The 20,862-nt window shown below is 35.2% G+C and overlaps 1 protein-coding gene across 1 annotated transcript in view; it reads right to left on the bottom strand.

Annotated features, from left to right (window-relative positions):
* Positions 1–20,862, bottom strand: part of CFAP47 (cilia and flagella associated protein 47) — a 533,305-nt gene that overhangs the window by 163,898 nt on the left and 348,545 nt on the right. Inside the window, exons 50-51 of the mRNA XM_058535621.1 lie at positions 11,613–11,747; positions 5,482–5,579 (exon numbers count right to left, since the gene is read on the bottom strand). Of these exons, the coding sequence (XP_058391604.1) occupies positions 5,482–5,579; positions 11,613–11,747 (233 nt within the window). The remainder of the gene's footprint in view (positions 1–5,481; positions 5,580–11,612; positions 11,748–20,862) is intronic.

The following is a 20,862-nucleotide window of genomic DNA, read 5'->3' as shown; positions in this document are numbered from 1 at the left end:
CAACCCGATCAAAAAATGGGCAGAGGAAATGAACAGACACTTCTCCAAGGAAGATATACAGATGGCCAATAGGCACATGAAAAGATGCTCAACATCACTAATCATCAGGGAAATGCAAATCAAAACAACACTAAGATACCACCTCACGCCCGTTAGAATGGCTATAATCACCAAGACAAAAAACAACAAAGGTTGGAGAGGATGTGGAGAAACAGGAACCCTCATACACAGCTGGTGGGAATGCAAATTGGTGCAGCCTCTATGGAAAACGGTATGGAGATTCCTCAAAGAATTAAAAATAGAGATGCCCTATGATCCAGCCATCCCACTACTGGGAATCTATCCAACGCACCTGAAATCAACAATCCAAAGAGGGTTATGCACCCCTATGTTCATTGCAGCATTATTCACCATAGCCAAGAAGTGGAAGCAACCTAAGTGTCCCTCGACTGACGATTGGATTAAGAAAATGTGGTATATATATACAATGGAATACTACTCAGCCATAAAAAAAGACAAAATCGTCCCATTTGCAACAACATGGATGGGCCTGGAGCGTATTATGTTAAGTGAAATAAGCCAGAAAGAGAAAGACAAACACTGTATGATCTCACTCATATGTGGAATATAAACCAACACATGGACAGAGAAAACTGGACTGTGGTTACCCGGGAAGTGGGGGTGGGGGGTGGGCACAAGGGGTGAAGGGAGTCATATACGGGGTGATGGACAAACAAAAATGTACAACCCAAAATTTCACAATGTTAGAAACCATTAAAACATCAATAAAAAAAAAAAAAAAAAAAAAACTCTTAAATCTTTTTCTTGGCACTTATATCTGGGGAAAAAAAAAGAATTATCTATCGTTCTCAAGTTTGTGTCTTTACTTGAAAACCTAAGACAACAAAAAAACTTCCCATGAAATATCACTTTCCAATTATTTTAGTTTTGTTTTCTGTCTAATTCCACCAGAATGCTAGCTTCACGCAAACAGTGGCCTTGTTTGTATTATTCATCACTGTTCCTTGGCATCTAGAATAGTGCCAGGGATGCAAAAGACAAGTATTCATTAAGAAATAAAATGTGCAATTTATATGAGGCTTTAGTGTTTTTATATACATGTAATTGTTAGTATGTCTGATATTCTGGATAATCACAACTTTAAACTAAACAATACAGCAACCATGTGAAAATCTGACTCAGGAAGAGTTTAAAAACCTCAAGTTAACCCAGGCTACCCTCTTTCATGAAGGTTACTGGGCAAGGATGGCAGCCTCAGATGGGAGAAAGACAGTGGGTTAACTTTTTCATCTGATTGCCAGTTCACATATTCCCTGTGCAGGAAAAATTTAACTCACTGAGTATTTGCACTGAAAACCTCATCACTTCCTACTCTCACTGGGTCAGAGTAAATAAAGTTTATGTTTTCTGATTGAGTCAATGACAATTCAATATGCACTAGTAGGAAATATTTTTCACCATATCCTCTCCCAGAAGATAATTCATGAGTTTATTATAAAAGGATTATTTCTGAGTCCAAAACACAATAAAATTAATTTAGATAAGGCATATTATCGAGGAAATCTTCAATTTTAATTTTATTCAATTTGAAAACCTACAAAGTCAATAAACAAACTCTATCAAAAGGTATTTTGAAATGTACTCTGTAATTCAGAGGAAGTGTTAACTATAATTTGTCTTCATAATTTTCCTAAATTGAAAAGTCAATGACAGCAGTTCAGAACTCAGAGAAACCAGGTTTGCACTTGTAAATTAGAAACACTTTTGTTATTCCTTTACAACTGCATGTCAATGCCATCAGTATGTCACTGTACCTACGGAAGTCATGCCTCACCTGCCTCTCATCTCCAATCCTCCATCATCCAACCTGAGATACACAGAATGCAGAGGTGCGATCAAGGTGGGTGCTAATGGCAGATTAGTGGTAGTATGGCACCGAGGAGTTGTGAAGGAGCCAGAAGCTCCTGTAGAGACTGTAGGTTTGTTCATGCATATTCAGACATTTCCCATAACCTTGGGGGGGCGGGGGGCGACTATGAAAAGCAGTGAGAAATAGAAATATATCTAACTGTAGGGACAGGTCCCTAGGAAGTATCCTTCTGTTTAACTGTTTAAGATAGGTTCTCTAGATAGATAGATAGATAGATAGATAGATAGATAGATAGATAGATAGATAGTTAGGTAGACAGATAGATAGATAGATAGATAGACAGACAGAGACTGATAGATAGATAGATATAAATTTCTACCTATACATATGTAGCATAGCAATATATATTGTGATTTAACACAAATTAGGCCTCAAAATATATTTTCCATACTATGGAGGCTAAAATTTTAAACTAAAAACCTACTGAAAATGGTTGGCAATTTACATGTGTTGTTTTGTATTCATATTTTTATATTTGACACCAAGTGGATTAATAGTGTTTTTAACTATGCTCCTCTCTTACTAGCTTGTGGAGAGATTTCTAGGTCTCATTATTAAAAATAGAGTGAATTTAACTGAAGTTTGATTATAGAATGAAAAAATCAGTAAAGAAATGGTCATGTAATTGTCACTGACAACAGAACAAACACTATGAAGGCTATGACTAATCTAAAACTTAAAGCATATAAGGTTTTGTTCACACATTTAAGTTTTGTTTTCAGAAAATATTTACAGCTCATTGCTGTATATTGAAATTATTGAGTGTCAGTGAGAAGTTAGTAGATTACTCTCATCATTCTCCCACAGCCAAACTATATGACACACAAGAGATTTATGAGTTCAAACAAAATGGAACAGCATATATTACATGTTAAACTTCCCAAGAGAAATTCTAAATACATCAACAGAGAATGAACTAGTAACAACCAATTATTGTATTGTGAATATAATCTGATTTCTGGAATCTGCTGTAAGAAGTAAACAAATTTATGTGCCTCAAGGGTGTAAATATTTCTGACACAAACCTTATTTTAGAGGGATTCTGACCACTCATTCATCTCCAGGGAAGATGTGAAAATTTGCTTGAATGTAACCAAAGCTGAGATGCAGATGGAAAATCAGAGACGGCTTACTGTCTTGAGAGCTCCAGTACTATATCTGATGATCTGAGGTTTAAGTCCAATATTTCTCAAAAGTTTGGCAAAACACCAAATCAGTCGAAAATATTAGGAAGCAATATATAGGTGAGGACACCAATTTTAGTGTACTTCTGAAAGTATTCAGAAAGCATCTTCTTCAAGAAGTGCACAAAGGTTTATTTGATGGGATTATTTAAAAGAACCCATACCATCTTCACCAACTAAATCTTCGTGTCTGCGAGTTAAAGAGCGCACAAGTTTTTACCTTAGGCAATTACTATTACAAAGGCGGGAAAACAATAACATGGCAACAACATCACTGTCACTGGTAGCCTATGTGGGTAGAGTTAGTCGAAAAAGACTCCCCTTCTCCAACAACCTCAGCTGAAAGTGAACATTTAATTGGTACAACACACCTGCCTATAGTGACAAGGAGAGCAATCTAACAGATGATGGTGCTAAGTTTTGCTCCTGTATTATAATGTAAAACTACTCAATGGAATGGGGGCTCAGGAATTGCATTTTCATCTATGTAGACCTTGAAAGAAAATTATTTAAATGTCTTTTATGAAATAACTATGCTAACTATTGATAATGAAAAATAAAAGCAATAATGTAATTGATAATAATCAGAAGTATAAATAAGATGTGTTATAGGTATCCCACTGTGGTACCAAAACCAGGAGAGGTTTAAATTAAAAACTGATAGGAAATCAACACAAAGTGAATTGGGATTACATGATAATAACGGAATTTATTGCATGGGGAGGGGCAAGTCCTTTATGGAAAATGGACAAGGGCCATTATTTGAAAGTACATTATTTATGAAAACAATATATTCCTGAAAGTGTATTTGTAAATCTAAATTTTAAAAATGAAAACATATTTGAAGTGCATTAAAAGAGACAGGTAGTGGCTTCTTTGTCCTTTATGCTCAGTCTTCTGACATAGCCACATAAAGTACCCAGATGGTGTATGTTTCTCAACCTATGTGACAATCTTCACCATTCAAAGTTGAGGGTTATAAAAAAAACCTCAATTTCTATCAGTATTTTCTTGAAGAGGTAATAAGTCTTTCCAAAAAGGGGGCACTTTATTTACCATTTAATGAGAAGATGCAACAGTTGTTTGTCTATAAGTAATTTCAGAATTGCATCCACTTTTACTAGTTTGTATTGCATATTTCTACTCATTTCTATCCCTATTTTAAACAGCTAATAAAGAAGCCAATGTCTCCTTTCTTTGGACCTCATGGTCCCAATTTCTCCTTTTATAAAAAATTTTTCTCCTGTGTCCTGATAAAGAGACAACTATTAATCCAGTAATCATTTTCCACAGCAAGTGGTTTCCTGATTAAAGTTATGTCATTTAAGAATAACCTGTAAGAAAGATTTTATTCTACAGTGATAACAGGGTCACGGAAATAGGCCATTTTCATTGAGTAAAATGATCCTATCATCATCATATTAAATCATTTTCCACTTAGAAGAAAATGCTTTTGCAAGCTATACTTGAGTGCATTTCAATACTTTCACCATCCATTTTCTATGCCTCAATGGAGATTTACCCAGAAATCAGGTGGGCAAATAATTGAATTATAGACAAAGTATTTTAAGTCTTTTCTTATTTCCTATTTGTTGGAGCAAATGTTGAAGATTCTAAATAATCAATTCTATGAAGAAATCTATCTGCATATTTAAAATGAAAATAACCTTTATTACTAATTTAATTATTTATGATAATTATCAATTATCAATTTAAATTGATATTTAAATAAATACTGATTTATCAGTTTAAATATTTTAGTACTAACAATGAGGAAATTAAATCTAATTAAAATATGAATAACAGCAATTAATATTGTCCTCATGTTTCTTTCAAACCAAGACTCAATATTCAACTTTATGAAATAATCCTGGACATGGATTTAGTAACTTTAATAATTCACGTAAGAGAATCCTATTCTTAGTCATCATTATTTAAAACCCCAAATCTATGCCAGTGGCTCCAAATATGTTTCAAAGTGAAAGGTCTGCTGTAAAAACCAGGAAGAATCAATACTGAAAGTGTCTAGAGAGCACAGTCCTGCTTTTATCATGTGTATGAGGGCAAGCATGGAGGCTAAGGTTAAGCTTGCTCTAGGAACTCTTGAAACATGCAGGAAGAATGCTCATCAGTGCAGCCACTGTAAGATACCATAGAACTAAAAGATGTTTTCCATAAGCATGTAAGGTCCATATTACTGGATTTAAAAAAGAATGCTATAATTTGAATAATTTATCCCAATATGCTCATTTAATATGGATATGTTTTAGGGATAGCAATTTAAGTGTACAACAAAAGCTCTGTTTGCAAAAAGATAGAGTCTATGAATACTTAATGGGCTCTTACCAGAGCAACACATTTCATTTCAATAATGTTTACAGGTGGCCCAGGAGAGCTATGGATCTCAAGATCATACCAGACTCGTAAATTGCTGACACCATCATCTGAAAGAAAAAATAGCACTTCTTAATATAGGCTTCAGAATACCATACTTAACATGAAAGTATGAGAAACATGAACAGATATCATTTTCAAACTCTTTATGATGGAATCATTTGTTAAAAGAGCTGAGGGGAGGGTGAGAAGCCGATTTCATCACAGTTTGTGAGTGATAAGAGAAGCCCAATCCTGCATGAGAAAGCACTGGAAAAGCTCCCTGCCCTGTGCCTGCCCAAGTTCTCTACTAAAATTAACTTAAGAATGTTTTACTTTTAAGTTAAATATTTCAAAATAAATAAATGTTTTCCCTATAATTGTCAAAGCATTCAGATATTGTATGTAGAAATGTCTAAATATGGTATTATAATTCACAATGGTACATTTCCAGTACCATAAGAATCTAGTCTAGGAGGCCAGTCCCATGGCCTAGTGGTTAAGTTCGGTATGCTCCACTTTGGTGGCCTGGGTTCAGTTCCCAGGCATGGACCTACACCACTCGTTGGTGGCCAAGCTGTGGCAGCAACCCACATACAAAACAGAGGAAGATTGGAACAGATGTTAGCTCAGGGTGAATCTTCCTCAGCAAAAAAAAAAAAAAAAAAGAATCTAGTCTAAGGACAAAGTCAGGAATATTTCATGAGATTTCTGGTTTCTTGGGAGTGTGAAGAAGCAATTTAGCCCAAAGAAAGCTGGAATGGGATATGGACTAAGTGGTGAGAAAGTTATATTTATACCTGGGTTCCCAATATTTTTTAAAAAGCAGGTGTTTCTGCTACTGGTGATGCCCAAAGTCACACTCCTGAATCCTGAAACCAGAACCCTGGTCCACCACAACAGCCCTGTGTGGCAGCATTTGTACTGGCATCAAACCCAGGTTCTTTCCCTTTGTTCTCAGCTGTTCAGCTTCTCACTTTGATCTTCTTTATTCTCCAGTGTTGAGATAGTTCACAGTTTAAGATAAACTCAAGTCAGTTAATTGTATGCATATTCATGTTTTAAAGACTCCAAGAACTGCTATGTTTGATTAACTTAGGTAAATCACTAGCCTCTTTGGGCCTCAGTTGCCTCATCTATGAAATAAGAGACCCAGAGTAGTGGAATTCTCAGTCTCTCTCTTCTGAAAGAGAGAGTGTATTGTTTTGCATTGCATTGTATTGTATGGCATTGAATAACACTGTATTGTATTGCATGGCATTGTATCTTACTGCACTGCACTGTTTTGTATCATGTTGTGTTGTATTATATTGTATCGTATTCCATCCTATTATAATACTTTAGCTATCAAGTAGCACTTATCAAATTAGTGGATCTGAGAACAATTCAGACATTCAGAGCAATCAGATAGTAAGAGGGAGAAGGACAGGAGGTCCAGGTGAGTTCTAATTCCAAATACCCGTGAGAAGTTCTTGAGGACCCACTTCCCTCCACATTTTGAATTGCCTCCTCTGCTTATTAATTTATAGACACCAGTTAATTCCCTTAAAACCATTAATGTGCAGAGAATAAGTTACCAACTTTATACTGATGTTAGATTACTGAGGAAACCTCTGCTCACGTTTGTACTGGCTGTTTCTTCAATTCCATGACACTGCTTTAAATGCTTTTATGATGTTTAAATGTGATATCTCAAAATAAATTAAAGTTCCTAAAATGAAAAGTGTTTCTTTCCTCTTCTAGGTAGCTCATGTATATTTTACGGCTTTTTCCAATGCTTTAATCCACACTGAATTCACAGGGAAAATAATTCTGGAGAGAAAGTGTCTCTATGACTAAGGAGACTGAATGCTCCATAACTCTGCGTTAGTGCAAAGAGCAGTTAAAACAGTCTGATCATCTGTGGAATGGAGACTGTATTAGGTGTATTAGGGCTCTCCACAGAAAGAGAACCAACAGAAGGGGTGTGTGTGTGTGGGTGGGTGGGTGGGTGTGTGTGTGTGTGTGTGTGTGTGTAGAGAGAGAGAGAGAGAGAGACAAAGACAGAGGCAGAGAGAGATTTATTTTAAGGAATTGGCTCATATAATTGGCTTGGTGAGTCCCAAAGGTGCAGCTTAGGCCAGCAGGCTGGAGATCCAGGAAAGAGTTGCAGTTTGAGTTCAAAGGCAGTCTACTGGGAGAATTTCTTTTTGCTCTGGGGAGGTCAGTCTTTGTTATATCAAGACCTTCAACTGATTGGATGAGATCCACCCACATTAAGAAGGGCAATCTTCTTTATTCAAAGTCCACAGATTTAAACGTAATTCTCATCCAATTCACCTTCACAGAAACATCCAGAATGTTTGACCTAATATGTGGGGACCATGGCCACATGGCCGAAGACACATAAAATTAACTATCACATGGACAATAACACCTCTTATTTGTAATTGCTGTGACTATCACATAAGGCAGTGTTGTGATACAGTTGATTTAATTACTACATTGTTAAAAATGTACATTGAATATGAATTTATTGGTTAGAGTGGGATTAGTGATGACTTATTAATAAGAACAAAAAAATTATTAAACATTTTTTAACTACAGGTTTTGAACATAAACTTTTTTCTGATTATAAAATCAATAACACTCTCTATAGTAATTTGAGAAATTCCTGAAAAGCTCAAAGATGAAAATTATTAATTATTTCATGACCAAGAGAAACTACTTAATTTTTTTGTATTAAATTCTAGGCTTAATATATCAATAAAGATATAGATACATAGATATACATATACATATATAAATACACTGGGATATACCAATTATACATAATTGATTTATCCAAATGTGTACATATAAATATACATACATATATATTTTTCTATCATTCAGAGAATATTCACTATTAAAATTATAGTTTCAATTGTTCAACATAATAAATCACATAAGGAACATTCTTATATAAAATATTTGTGCATATCTTTGGTTATTTTATTCTAAAAAATTTCTTAGACTGAAATCATTGGATCAAAGGGGATAAACAATTCCTAAAAATGTTAAACATATTGCAATTGCAAATTCTCTCTCCAAATTTTTATTAATTCAAATTCCCATTATAATACTTAAGATCATCTCTTTCAACCTGACCCTTATTAAAACTAGGTGTTACCATTATTTTTCATATTTCCCTATTTGGGAGGTTAAAAAATTCTTAAGTTGTTTTCATTTCTTTTTTGTCCCAGCTTTATTGAGCTATAATTGACTATTAAAATTTGTATATATTTAAGGCATACAACTTGATTGGATATATGTATACATTGTGAAATAATAACCACAATCAAGCTAATTAACATATCTATCACCTCACATAGTCACCATTTTTTTGGCGAGAGGAGGTGAAGACACTTAAGATCTACCTTCTTAGCAAATTTCAAGTATATACTACTGTATTGTTAACTATAATCACATTATTGTACATCAGATCTCCAGAACTTATTCATTTTGCATAACTGAATCTTCCCTAATAGAAAACAAATATACTGCTGAGCAATCTGTAAGAAAAAGACCCATGTTGTTATAGGGGGTGGAAGGTTAATCCTGTCCAAGTAAGGATATGGGAAGACCTGCCTGAAGAATCAGGGATATCTGTAATGTTATTAGATGCATTTTTCCTAGCTCTTAATTTATCTTGCAACCTGTCATCATGCAGCTTCGTATTTTTTTTATTAGACATCACTTTACTTTAGTCCATTAACATGACACCATAATATTCTGATTTTCTTTCAAATTCTTCTAAACACTTTTACCCAGTTTTCCTTCAAGGTTCTTCTGCCTTAGATATCAATGAGGGTTTAACTCTTAGCATAATCCATCTACAACAGTCATCTGTTCTTTGGCCTCACCTGCGTGATTTCAACAGATGAAACCCTAAACCTGTACAACCCATTTTATTATTTTTTTCACCTTGTCTCAGCTCCAGAGATATTCAATTGATGACTGGATCTTGTCACATAAATGTCTTGCTGTCACATCAAAATCAGGAAGTACTAAACTGTGCTAAGCATTATGACCTCCTAGACTTTTTTATTTCTTCTTGTTGAGAGTTTAGGTAAACTATGCTCTAATATTGCTGCTTTGGCATCCATTTTGTGTGCCCAAGTGGCCTGCAGGGGCCTTGAACTGACACTAGCCCCTCCTGCCAGCACATGCCCTAGGTAACACCCTGCAATGTCACAAATGAATGTAAATGTCTGATAAGTAAGAATGTAACGTAAGCCCCAATCACCCTGTGATAAGCACTCTCCCCTGCCTCCCAGGGTCATCCCCTTGTGCACCCGTCAGATAAGACCCCCATGAAGCTTACCAAAAACCACCACACTTTTTGGTTTGAATTGACCAATCTGGCCTTAACCTGGGAACCCCAAAGCACTCCACCTGAGGATCCTAATAAAGGCATGTGCCCCAGGTCCTTTCCCGATCTCTCTGCCTGCACTCTGCCTTGACCACCCTGTGTGACCCCTGGAGACGTGCAGTGTACCTCCTGTAGGACCTATGAGTAATAAACTTCTCTATTTCACTCTCCCTTGTAGTCTTTTGTTGAAACTTGACTCATCACCTGACACCTCGGGCTCTACGTAACAAATGTTAATTTAATAAAGACACAACACTTCTAAATTTCTGTCAATATTTTTCTATGCACCAAGATACAAACAAACCTTGTTATATTTTGGAATCAATCCCCTCTTTCTATCTCCTCTTTTTAGAGAGTCATTTAACGCTAATCTCTGAAATGTTTTCAATCTTTAGTGGTATTTCTTTATCCCCATCACCACCATAAAAGATATTGTTCTCTTCACTTCAAACCCAGTTTGCTGTTGCAGTGGCCCAGCTGGCCCCAACTGCTCTTCCCTTTCCAAACTATTTTGAATAGCGCCTGAATATCACTCTTAATCCATGTATTCTGTGATGGTTAATTTTATGTGTCAGCTTGGCTGGACTATGGTGTCCAGTTGTTTGATTAAACACCAGTCTAGATGTTGCTGTGAAAGTATTTTTTTTTTAATGTGATTAACATATAAATCAGGAGACTTTGAGTAAAGCAGATTACCCTCCATAATGTGGGTGGGCCTCCTCCAATCAGTTGAAGGCCCTAAGAGCAAAGACTAAGGTTACCAGAAGAAGAAGCAATTCTGAGTCAAGACTGAAACATGGAAACCCTGCCTGAGCTTGCAGCCTGCCTGGGTTGCCCTGGGGAAGGAATTTGGACTCAAGATTACAACAGTAACTCTTACCTAATTTTCTACCCTGCTCACCAATCCTATAGATTTTGGACTTGCCAGTCCTCACAATCATGTTAGCCAATTCCTTAAAACCTCTCTCTCTCTCTCTATGTATATGTATATATATAATATTGTGTACTATAGTATAATATATTATTGTAGTGTTTGTTTCTCTAAAGACTCCTAATACAAATTCACTCAATAAAGATTTCTTCTTTGGTATACCTCTTAGTCTCCACAACTTTGCTCCCGGTGACCCACTCTTCTGTAATGCCCTCTTATGTCCCTGCTACTCATCCATAAGAGAACTCATTCACTCATTCTCCAGGAAACCTACCCTGACTATTCCAACTCTCCACCACCTCATTTTCCTTTGAATTTCTACTAAAAAGATATGATGTTTAACAACATTCAAATAAAGCTTTATAATATAGGAAGGGAAAAAGTATAGCATTTACTTTCTTTTGCACATGAGGAAGATTGCTATCATCTCCTATACTGAAGAAAAGCATATTACATTGTTAAAATAATATACTCATTAACATTTTATCAGAAATTTACTGTAATTTTTTGTTCAATAACAAATATATGGAAAGTTTTCACTTATGAAAGAGTAGGCAAACTTCAAGCTGAAGTATTATAATCTATTAATGTTAAAAGCAGTATGTATCCAGAAAGTAAACTACATAAAGTTAATCTTGAAATAATATAACAAAATTCTCACAGATAAATGCAACACACATTTGTATATGTAATATGAATGTAAAGTATCTAGTCATTTAAAAGTGAATGATTAGGGTTTATGAAGACTAAGCACAAAACTCCACATAATAATAAATTTACCTGAGTCTCCCTCCTCAAATTCTTGGGATAGTTCTGATATTGATTTCTGAAAGGAGGGTGTTCGATCTCGACCTTGATCGGAGTCTTCCTGAGAATCATCATCTTGTATGCTTTTAACTGAAAATGAAATTGTACCTACAATACATTGGTACAAGATGTCAGATTAACCAGGGATTAGTTTTTAAAATAAAAGGTCAATTTCATTTTAAATGATTTCAGGTATTATTCAATAATTTCAGGTATTAATGTTGCTCTAGGCCGAAACTAATAAATATAAAGCCAAACATAAATTCTAGGTGTTAGTATCAGAATTAAACTCGATGGTGGTACTGAACAATTTAATGGAAAGTTCAAGGAAATATTTTCAAAATCTCCATTAAAATGGTAATTTTTTAACAGTTTTCTTATAATTAAGAAAATGTGGCAAATAATAGAATCACATCAGCTTTCAGAAATCTTACTGGCCTTGAGTGTCTGTTCTTACATATTTTCTTCCTAAGTCATTTTTAACACTCTATTTATTATATCATTTAAAAACTTTTTATTTTGTCTTACATAATATCCTAAGTATGAACTTTCTTTTAAACATTTAATATGTAAAATATTAAATTGTATTACAAAAAGTTGTTAGTGTCAAAAATTGACACTCTCTACCTGGAATTTTTGTTATACTAAAATTAACTTATAAAAGATTGGTATTAATTTTCACATTGAAGTTAATATACATATGGAAATAATTCAGAAATTGGCCCTGATATCTCAATACCAGCTTGCCATATTGATATTCTTATTATTCATATTTAGAGAATGGTTCAAATATTTTCCTTTCTCCTCAAACTTACAACACGTCCTTCTCCCTCCTCATTCCTAGTTGATCGTCTTGTTTCTATTTCACTAAGAAAACTGACACTTTCAGGAAAGAGCTTCTTCACAGTCCCACCACCACACTGACCAACCCTTCCACATTGGTGACTGTATCCTCTGGCCTTCCTCCTATATGAAGGATTGATACACTTCTATCTGGGACCGGCCCTTGGACCTGTGCACTGGATCCCCATCTACTTCAGTCTACACAAGGACCTTGCTACTGTAATGTTCCCCACTCTCTTCTGCATCTTCAATTTCTCCCTCTCTCAATCATGCTGTAATAACACCTAACTTCCAAAAAGCTTTCTCCTCATCTAATGTGTGTGTGTGAATGTACGTATTTGTAGGTTTACACACATACATAATACTATGTTAGGCTCAGTACTAAAATCTGGGATGAAATGCACAACATAAATCACCAAAAATGACTCAAGGCATAAAATATATTCATGGATAGTAAATATTTTTTTAAATTAAAGAGATATCTAGCACTGATCTAGGCAGGTTTAGTAGGTGACTTCTTTCAAATCAGCAAAGAACAGAATATTGTCATACTATTTAAATTTTTAGAGAGAATTAAAAATAAAGTCAAAAAAGAGATAAAGTTATAGTTCAATATTCAAAGCTAAAATAACACTTATACCAAAATTTAATAGAAATAATACATAGGAATATAGATTCAAACAACTTACACCCCACAAAAAGCCTAGGAATTGAATGTAAAAATTGTATTACTCTTTCAAATTGTTATTCTTAACACTTTTGATAACATTCATTTTTGATGAGAGTGTTGAGTAACAGCCCCCATCTCAGACACTGTTGGTAAGAGCAAGTATTAGTACTACACATTTTGGAGGGTAATTTTGCAACATCCACCAAACTGAAAACGCGCATCTCCTTTGACATGCCAGTTCTTTTTTTTATCTTACAAATAGTTTATATCTTAAATCTTATCCCCATAGGTAAACTAGCATAGTGTGCAAAGAATTATATACAAAGATGCTGTAGCAATATTATTCATAACTGTAAAAAAAAAAGGACTTGATTTCCACTTATGCATGACTAGTTACATGAATTAAGATACGCACATACTTGGAATACTGTTCAACTAGTCAAAAGAAAGAAAAATCTAAGAAAAGTGAATTGAAAAACATCCATGATACTTTGAGTGAAAGCAGCTATTTGCAGTTTTATGTCTCATATGATCCATTGCGGGGGGACTTTGTGTGTGTGTTTAAAGGATATGTATGACTATGAATTGGTGTCGGGACAGAAATTTATTTTCTCAGAGTTCTGGAGGCTAGACATCTGAAATCCACGTGCCAGCAGAGTTGGTTCCTCCTGGGGGTTCTAAGGGACATCTGTTCCATGCCACTCTCCTAGCTCCTGCTGTTTGCCAGCAATCCTTGGCAGTCCTCAGCTTGCAGATGTATTACTCCAGTCTCTGCCTCCATCTTCACCTGGCGTTCTCTCCTGTGTCTATCCGTGTCTTTCTCCTCTTCTTATAAGGAGAGCAGTCATATTGGATTAGGGAGCACTCTAATTCAGTATGACCTCATCTTAATTTGATTTTATCTGCAAAGACCCTCTTTCTAAATAAGATCACTTTCACAGGTATTGGTGGTTAAGATAGTAACATAGCTTTTTTGGGGACACAATTCAACCCAGACCAATAGATAAAACCACATCTTTATTAGTCCTTATAACTTTATAGATGGCTTTAACATATATTTTCCCATTAGATTTCAATTATGTCACTTCTTCCACTGTTCAATCTCCTTCTCCTCATGTCTTGAAAATAATTATAACTCACATTTTTTCATATTTATTCCTGTAACCATGAATATTTATTGTAACTATATGACATGATCACTTCCTAACTAATTAAAACCAATGTGACACCTAGGTTCACAACTGGGGCTGCCTGTTAACGGCTGCGTGCCTCAGTTTCCCCAAATCTGAAATAAAGGCGACACTGGTATCAGCTGGTGACACTGGGCATGGCTCCCTCTGGGTCTCATGGAGGGCTCCCAACAGTTCATTGGGCTCCTGACAGTTCGTCAATCCCTAGGTGGGCAGTATTGGCCCGAGACTGTGGCTGAGAGGGGCTGGAGCCAGGTCACAGGGCTGCTTCAGGATCTTCAGTCAAACCGAGGCTGGTGGGGCCTGCCTACAGGAACATGGATGGGCATGTCTCTCTCTGAGTCCCTGGGCAGGTAGGACTGCTCCCAGACTGCAGCTAGGAGGGGCTAGAGCTCGATTAGAGGGCTGCTTCCAGTTGTGTAGACAGACCACGGTCAGTGGGGCTACCTCTAGGGCATGGACAAGTGTGTCTCCTGGTAGAAGAATTCCCAGACCATGGCTAAGAGTGGCTGGTGCCGAGTTATAGGGCTATTTCAGGATCTGTAGTTGGACCAAGGTTGGAGGACCTGCCTCAGGGGCACAGACAGGTCTGTCTGCCACCTGGTATGTAAGCGGGCAGGAATGGTGGCTAAGAGGACCTGAAGCTGCATCACTTCAGGGTCCACAAACGAGACTGAATTCTGTGGCCTGTTATACTGGGCGTGGGCAGGCATGATTCCTGCCAGGTTCCTTGGCAGATGGTGCTGGTCATAGGAGCAAAGCCAATGGGACTGTTAACTGAGTCCACAGGGGGACAGGGCTGTTTTCTGGTCTGTAGCCAGGTCCATGGTTGGCAAGTCTGCCACCGGGGCATGAGTCTGCCTTCTCAAAACGGCCATCTTTGGTCTTAGACGCCATCAGGGTTTCATAATCTCCTACCTTGATCCTAGAGCGACCACAAAGGCGCTTTTGTCCATGGATGGCTTCCAAATTAAGTTTTGCTGAAGGGGATAAAAGTGGTAGATCTCCTATTCTGCCATCTTGCTGACGTTGCTCCTATCTTATCTTTTGCAATTCCTTTATTTTGAAGTATCACCAAGTCACTTAAGTTTTAGGTCAAATTTCATGTCCTATTATAAACATGGCTTTCTTATTTTATATAGGAGCTTGGTAAGTACTCACAAATACATTATGGAAAGACAGGGTATATAGTGGGAAGAACACAGGTTTTGGACAGAACCTAGGTTCAAACTATTATTCTGCGATTACTAATTTAGCCTTGACCAAGTTATTTGCCTCATCTGTAAAATGGTGCTAGTTGTTCTGGGGATTGAATGACTGTAGTTTATGCTTATGTAGGACTTACTATATGCCAAGCATCGTTCTAGGTGATTTACATATATTAACAAATTTTTACAAAACATTCCTATGACGCAATCCTATAATTATCCCTATTTTAAAGAAGGGAAACTGTGATACAAGGAAGTTTGGTAGCTTGCCCAAGGTCAATCAGCTCATAATAATACAGGTGGAAATTGCACATGTGAATTCTGGTTCAAAGGCCACACTCTTTTTCTTAATTAAGAGATTTTATTTTTTGAGCAGTTTTAGGTTTACAAAAAAATGAGTGTAAACTACAGAGAGTTTCCATATACTACTCCCTAGTTTCCCCCATTATAACTATCTTGCATTAGTGTGGTATATTACTTACAACTGATGAGCCAATAATGATACACCATTATTAACTGAAGTCCATAGCTTACATTCTGGTTCACCCTTTGTGTTGTACATTCTATAGCTTTGGCAAATGTCTAATTTCATGTATCTACCATTACAGTATCATGCAGAATAGTTTCACTGCCCTAAAAATCCCCTGTCCTCCATTCATTCATCCCTCCCTCCCAACCCGAAGGAACTGGCAACCACTGATCTTTCACCTTTTACAGAATATCATATAGTTGAAATCATATAGTATGTAGCCTTTTCAGATTGGCTTCTTTCACTAAGCAATATGCATTTAAGCTTCCTCCATGTCTTTTTGTGTCTTGATAGGTCATTCACTTTTATCGCTGAATAATATCCCATTGTATGGATATACCATTGTTTATCCATTCACCTATTGTCAGAAATAGTGGTTGCCTCCACATTTTGGCTATTATGAATAAACCTGTTATAAACATTCACATGCAGGTTTTTTCTGTGGACGTAAATTTTCAACTCATTTGGCTAAATACCAGGGTGTGTGATTGCTGGATCATATGTTATAAGTATGTTTAGTTTTATAAGATACTGTCAAACTGTCTTTCAAAGTGGCTGTACCATTGGACCATTTGGCACTCTTACCATCAATTAATGAAGAGTTTCTAGTGTTCCACATCGTTGCCAGCATTTAGTGTTGTTAGGGCTTTCTAATTTAGCCACCCTAATAGGTATGTAGGGTATGTAGTTGTATCTCGTTGTTTGAATTTGCAGTTCCCTAATGAAATATGATGTTAAACATCTTTTCATATGCTTATTTGCTATCAGAATATCTTCTTTAGTGAGCTGTCTCTTCATATCTTTTGCCAATTTTTAAAATTGGGTTGTTTGTTTTCCTGTTGTTGAGTTTTAAGATTTCCTTAATATATTTTGGATACCATTTATTTATTAGATATCCAAAAAGTTTACAAGAGACTAATAAGGATACTATATATTGATAAAAGATTCAATTCATTAAAAAAAAAAAAAAAAACACTGAGCTCATAGATACAGGGAACAGGTTGGCAGTTGTCAGAGACAAGGAGTGAGGGGGTGGGCAAAATGGGTGAAGGGGGTCAAAAGGTAAAAATTTCCAGTTATAAAATAAATAAGCCATGGGGATATAATGTACCACATCGTGACTATAGTTAATGTACTGTAATAATACTGTATTGCATATTTGAAAGTTGCTAAGAGAGTAAATCTTGAAAGTCCTCATCACAAGAGAAAAATTTTTAACTATGCATAGTGATGGATGTTAACTAGACTTACTGTGGTGATCATTTCACAATATATACAAACAGAGAATCAAAAAAAGACTCAATTCAGTAAGAATAGATAAAAGTTATAGACATATACACACTTAAAAACAGAGGCCCAAAATATATGAGACAAAAATTGACAGAACTATAAGGAGAAATAGACAAGTCTAGAATAAAAGCTGAAGACTTCAATACAGTACTTTTATTAATGGATAGAACAACTAGACAGAAGATAATTAAAGAAATAGAGGATGTGAAGGACACTGTAAAACAACCAGACCTAATTGATTTACAGAGAACATTCCATCAAACAACAGCAGAATACACATTCTTCTCAAATGAACATGGAATACTCTCCAGGATAGATTACAAGTGAGGCCACAAAGCAAATTTTAATAAATTTAAAAAGACTGAAATCATATAAAGCATCTTTTTTCATCACAATAAAATGAAATTACAGTAAATAACGGAAGGAAAATTGGAAATTCACAAATGTGGAAATTCAACAACATACTCTTAACCAATACTTCAAAGAAGAAACGACAAGGGAAATTAGAAAATACCTTGTGACAACTGAAAATGAAAACACAGCAAACAAAACTTATGGAATGCAGTGAGAGCAGTGCTAAGAGGGTAATTTATAGTAGTAAATGCACAAATTATTATTTCTTATTTTTATTTTTTTGTGAGGAAGATCAGCCCTGCACTAACATCTGCCAATCCTCCTCTTTTTTTTGCTGAGGAAGACCGGCCCTGAGCTAACATCCGTGCCCATCTTCCTCCACTTTATATGGGATGCCAGCACAGCATGGCTTGACAAGTGGTGTGTCAGTGCGCGCCCGGGATCTGAACCGGCGAACCCCTGGCCGCCGCAGCGGAGCGCGCGCACTTAACCGCTTGTGCCACCTGGCCGGCCCCAAAATGCACAGATTAAAAAAGAAAATCAATCTCAAATCAACAACCTAACTGTACACTGTAAGGAACTAGAAAAAGAAGAGCAAACTAAACCCAAAACTAGCAGAAGAAAGGAAATAATAAAGATTAGAATGGAGGTAAATGAAATAGAGGAGAGAAAAAGAATAGAGTAAAACAACAACAAAAAAACCCCAAAGTTGGTTCTTTGAAAAGATACACCTGAAATTTTTACAATGTCATAAACCAATGTTACTGCAATAAACAAAAAATTAAAAAAAAAAAAAAAGATCAAGATAATTGTCAGACCTTCAGCTAGATAGCTAAACAGATAGCTTCACTGTTGAATTCTACCAAATATTTAAAGAATTAACACCATTCTTTCTCAAATACTTCCAAAAAATTGAAGAGGAGGGAAAACTTCCTAACTCATTTTATGATGCCAGCATTGCCTTGATACAAAAGACAGACAATGACAGTACTAGAAAAGAAAACTAAAATCCAACATTCTCTATGAACATTGAAGCAAAAATTCTCAACAAAATACTAGCAAACCAAATTCAGCAGCATATTAAAAGGATTATAGACCATTATCAAGTGGGATTCATTTCAGGAATGAATGAATGAATGAATGAATGAAAGGTGGTTCAACATACAAAAATCAATCAATGTAATATACCACATTAACAGAATGAAGGAAAAAAACATATGGTCATCTCAATTGATGGAAAAAAAGCTATTTGACAAAACTCAACAGCCTTTCATGATAAAAACACTCAATAAGCAAAGAATAAAAGAGAACTTCCTCAAAATGATAACGGTCATATATGAAAAACACAAAGCTAACATTATACTCAATGGTGGAAGACTAAACACTTTTCCTCTAAGGTCAGGATCAAGACAAGGATTTCTTGTTTTACCACTTCTATTGAACATAGTACTAGAATTTCTAGCCAGAGCAATTATACAAGAAAAAGTAGTGAAGTCATTTAAATTAGAAAGGAAGAAGTAAAATTATCTTTGTTTGCAGATGACATAATTTTATATGTAGAAAACCTTAATGATTCACAAAAAAAACTGTTAGGTCTAGTATATGTATTCAGCAAGTTATGCAGGATACAAAATCAACACACAAAATCAGTTGAATTTCTATACACTAGTAATGAACAATTTGAAAAAGAAAATTAAGAACACAACTCAGATAAAAACCATTATTTCGATAAAGCTATATATGTTAAACAATATGTGTGCACTGAATAATAAGGAAACCTAATCAATATTTCAAATACTATGAAATAATCTCAAGAATTAAAAATACACATTCTCCATTCTTTCTCATTTCAATCTATATATTCACCATATTTTTTCTTCCTCCAACACATCCACGTAAACGTTATTACATTTTTATTATCCCTTAACACACAGAAATTAAGCAATCATTTGTAAAACAATTCAAAAGCCCTATGTGAGTATAACAAGACCATATATTATAGACCAGAATGAGAAATTACGTATTTATCTCAAAAAATAGAAATGGGTGAAGAGAACTATGGAAACAATTACAGGTTATTTAATAGCTTATGTTTTAATTGAAAGAACACGTTTAAGCAATGCATCCTAGTCAAAATTATGCCACTAATTTATACACAATTTTTTCCAGTGAAAAATCTTTTCCTTGGCAATATAATTTTATTTCTAAATAATTACATTTTAATTGCATCTTTATTTTTGGTTATTAATTAGCTATTGTAGAAGAGGAGAGTAGTCAAATTCTTGTAAACTTGTTACAAAGAATAACATCAGACTCAGCAATCTGACTGTCAGCAATGAACCTTCCAATCAAATGCAGGAAATAATGATTATGAGAAAAATATGTGTTTCGAAAGATGATAATTTTTTTCCACACTATATGTACATGCGATTACTGTGTTCCCTATATTCCTCTGTTCTGGCTAAGGCCAACCAATCTAAAAGGGGACAAAAATAAATAAAAGCTTGATTGTTGATGCTTGAGTTTATCCGAGTGATAGGAAAATTATTAGACTGCTTTGGAAAAACTATAGCTATAACAGACATAACAGTAGTGAGCAAAAGCAACTCTCTACTTTAAGATACAACATCGTAATGGAGATTTTCTTAATGGAGATTTCCGGTTTGTCTGAACAGAGTGTTACCAAAAAAATCTAATAGGAATAGTAATTATATCTGTTATGTTTTCAATAGCACAAGCTTTTATTTTGACAAATTGGAGTTTTTTTCTCTGCTAAATACTCTGTTTGGTTTTTCAAAATGTTTTTTTAATAGTCAATAAAACAAACATTTCCTAGTATACAAGTCATTTTTTAAAATTAGGAGTTATTTTTCTCTAATTTCATACTATCTTGTAAAATGTAAATATCAGACTCAAGTTTCAAGACTGAGCAATGTAATTTTATATAAATAGTTTTGGTTTGGAAAATAATTAAAAACAATTTATTTAATGCCTACTCTGTTAGGCATATGCTAAATGCTTCCCATTCACTATTTCATTTAACTCTTTTAATAAACATATGAGTTAATTACTCATTAGGCCCATTTTAAAGCTGAGCAACCTGGACGTAGAGAAGATTGGGTAGCTTACGCCAGGTCAC

The sequence above is a fragment of the Diceros bicornis genome, chromosome X (genome assembly GCF_020826845.1).
Source record: "Diceros bicornis minor isolate mBicDic1 chromosome X, mDicBic1.mat.cur, whole genome shotgun sequence".
Lineage (NCBI taxonomy): Eukaryota > Metazoa > Chordata > Mammalia > Perissodactyla > Rhinocerotidae > Diceros > Diceros bicornis.
This window is presented reverse-complemented; position numbering and strand designations above follow the sequence as displayed.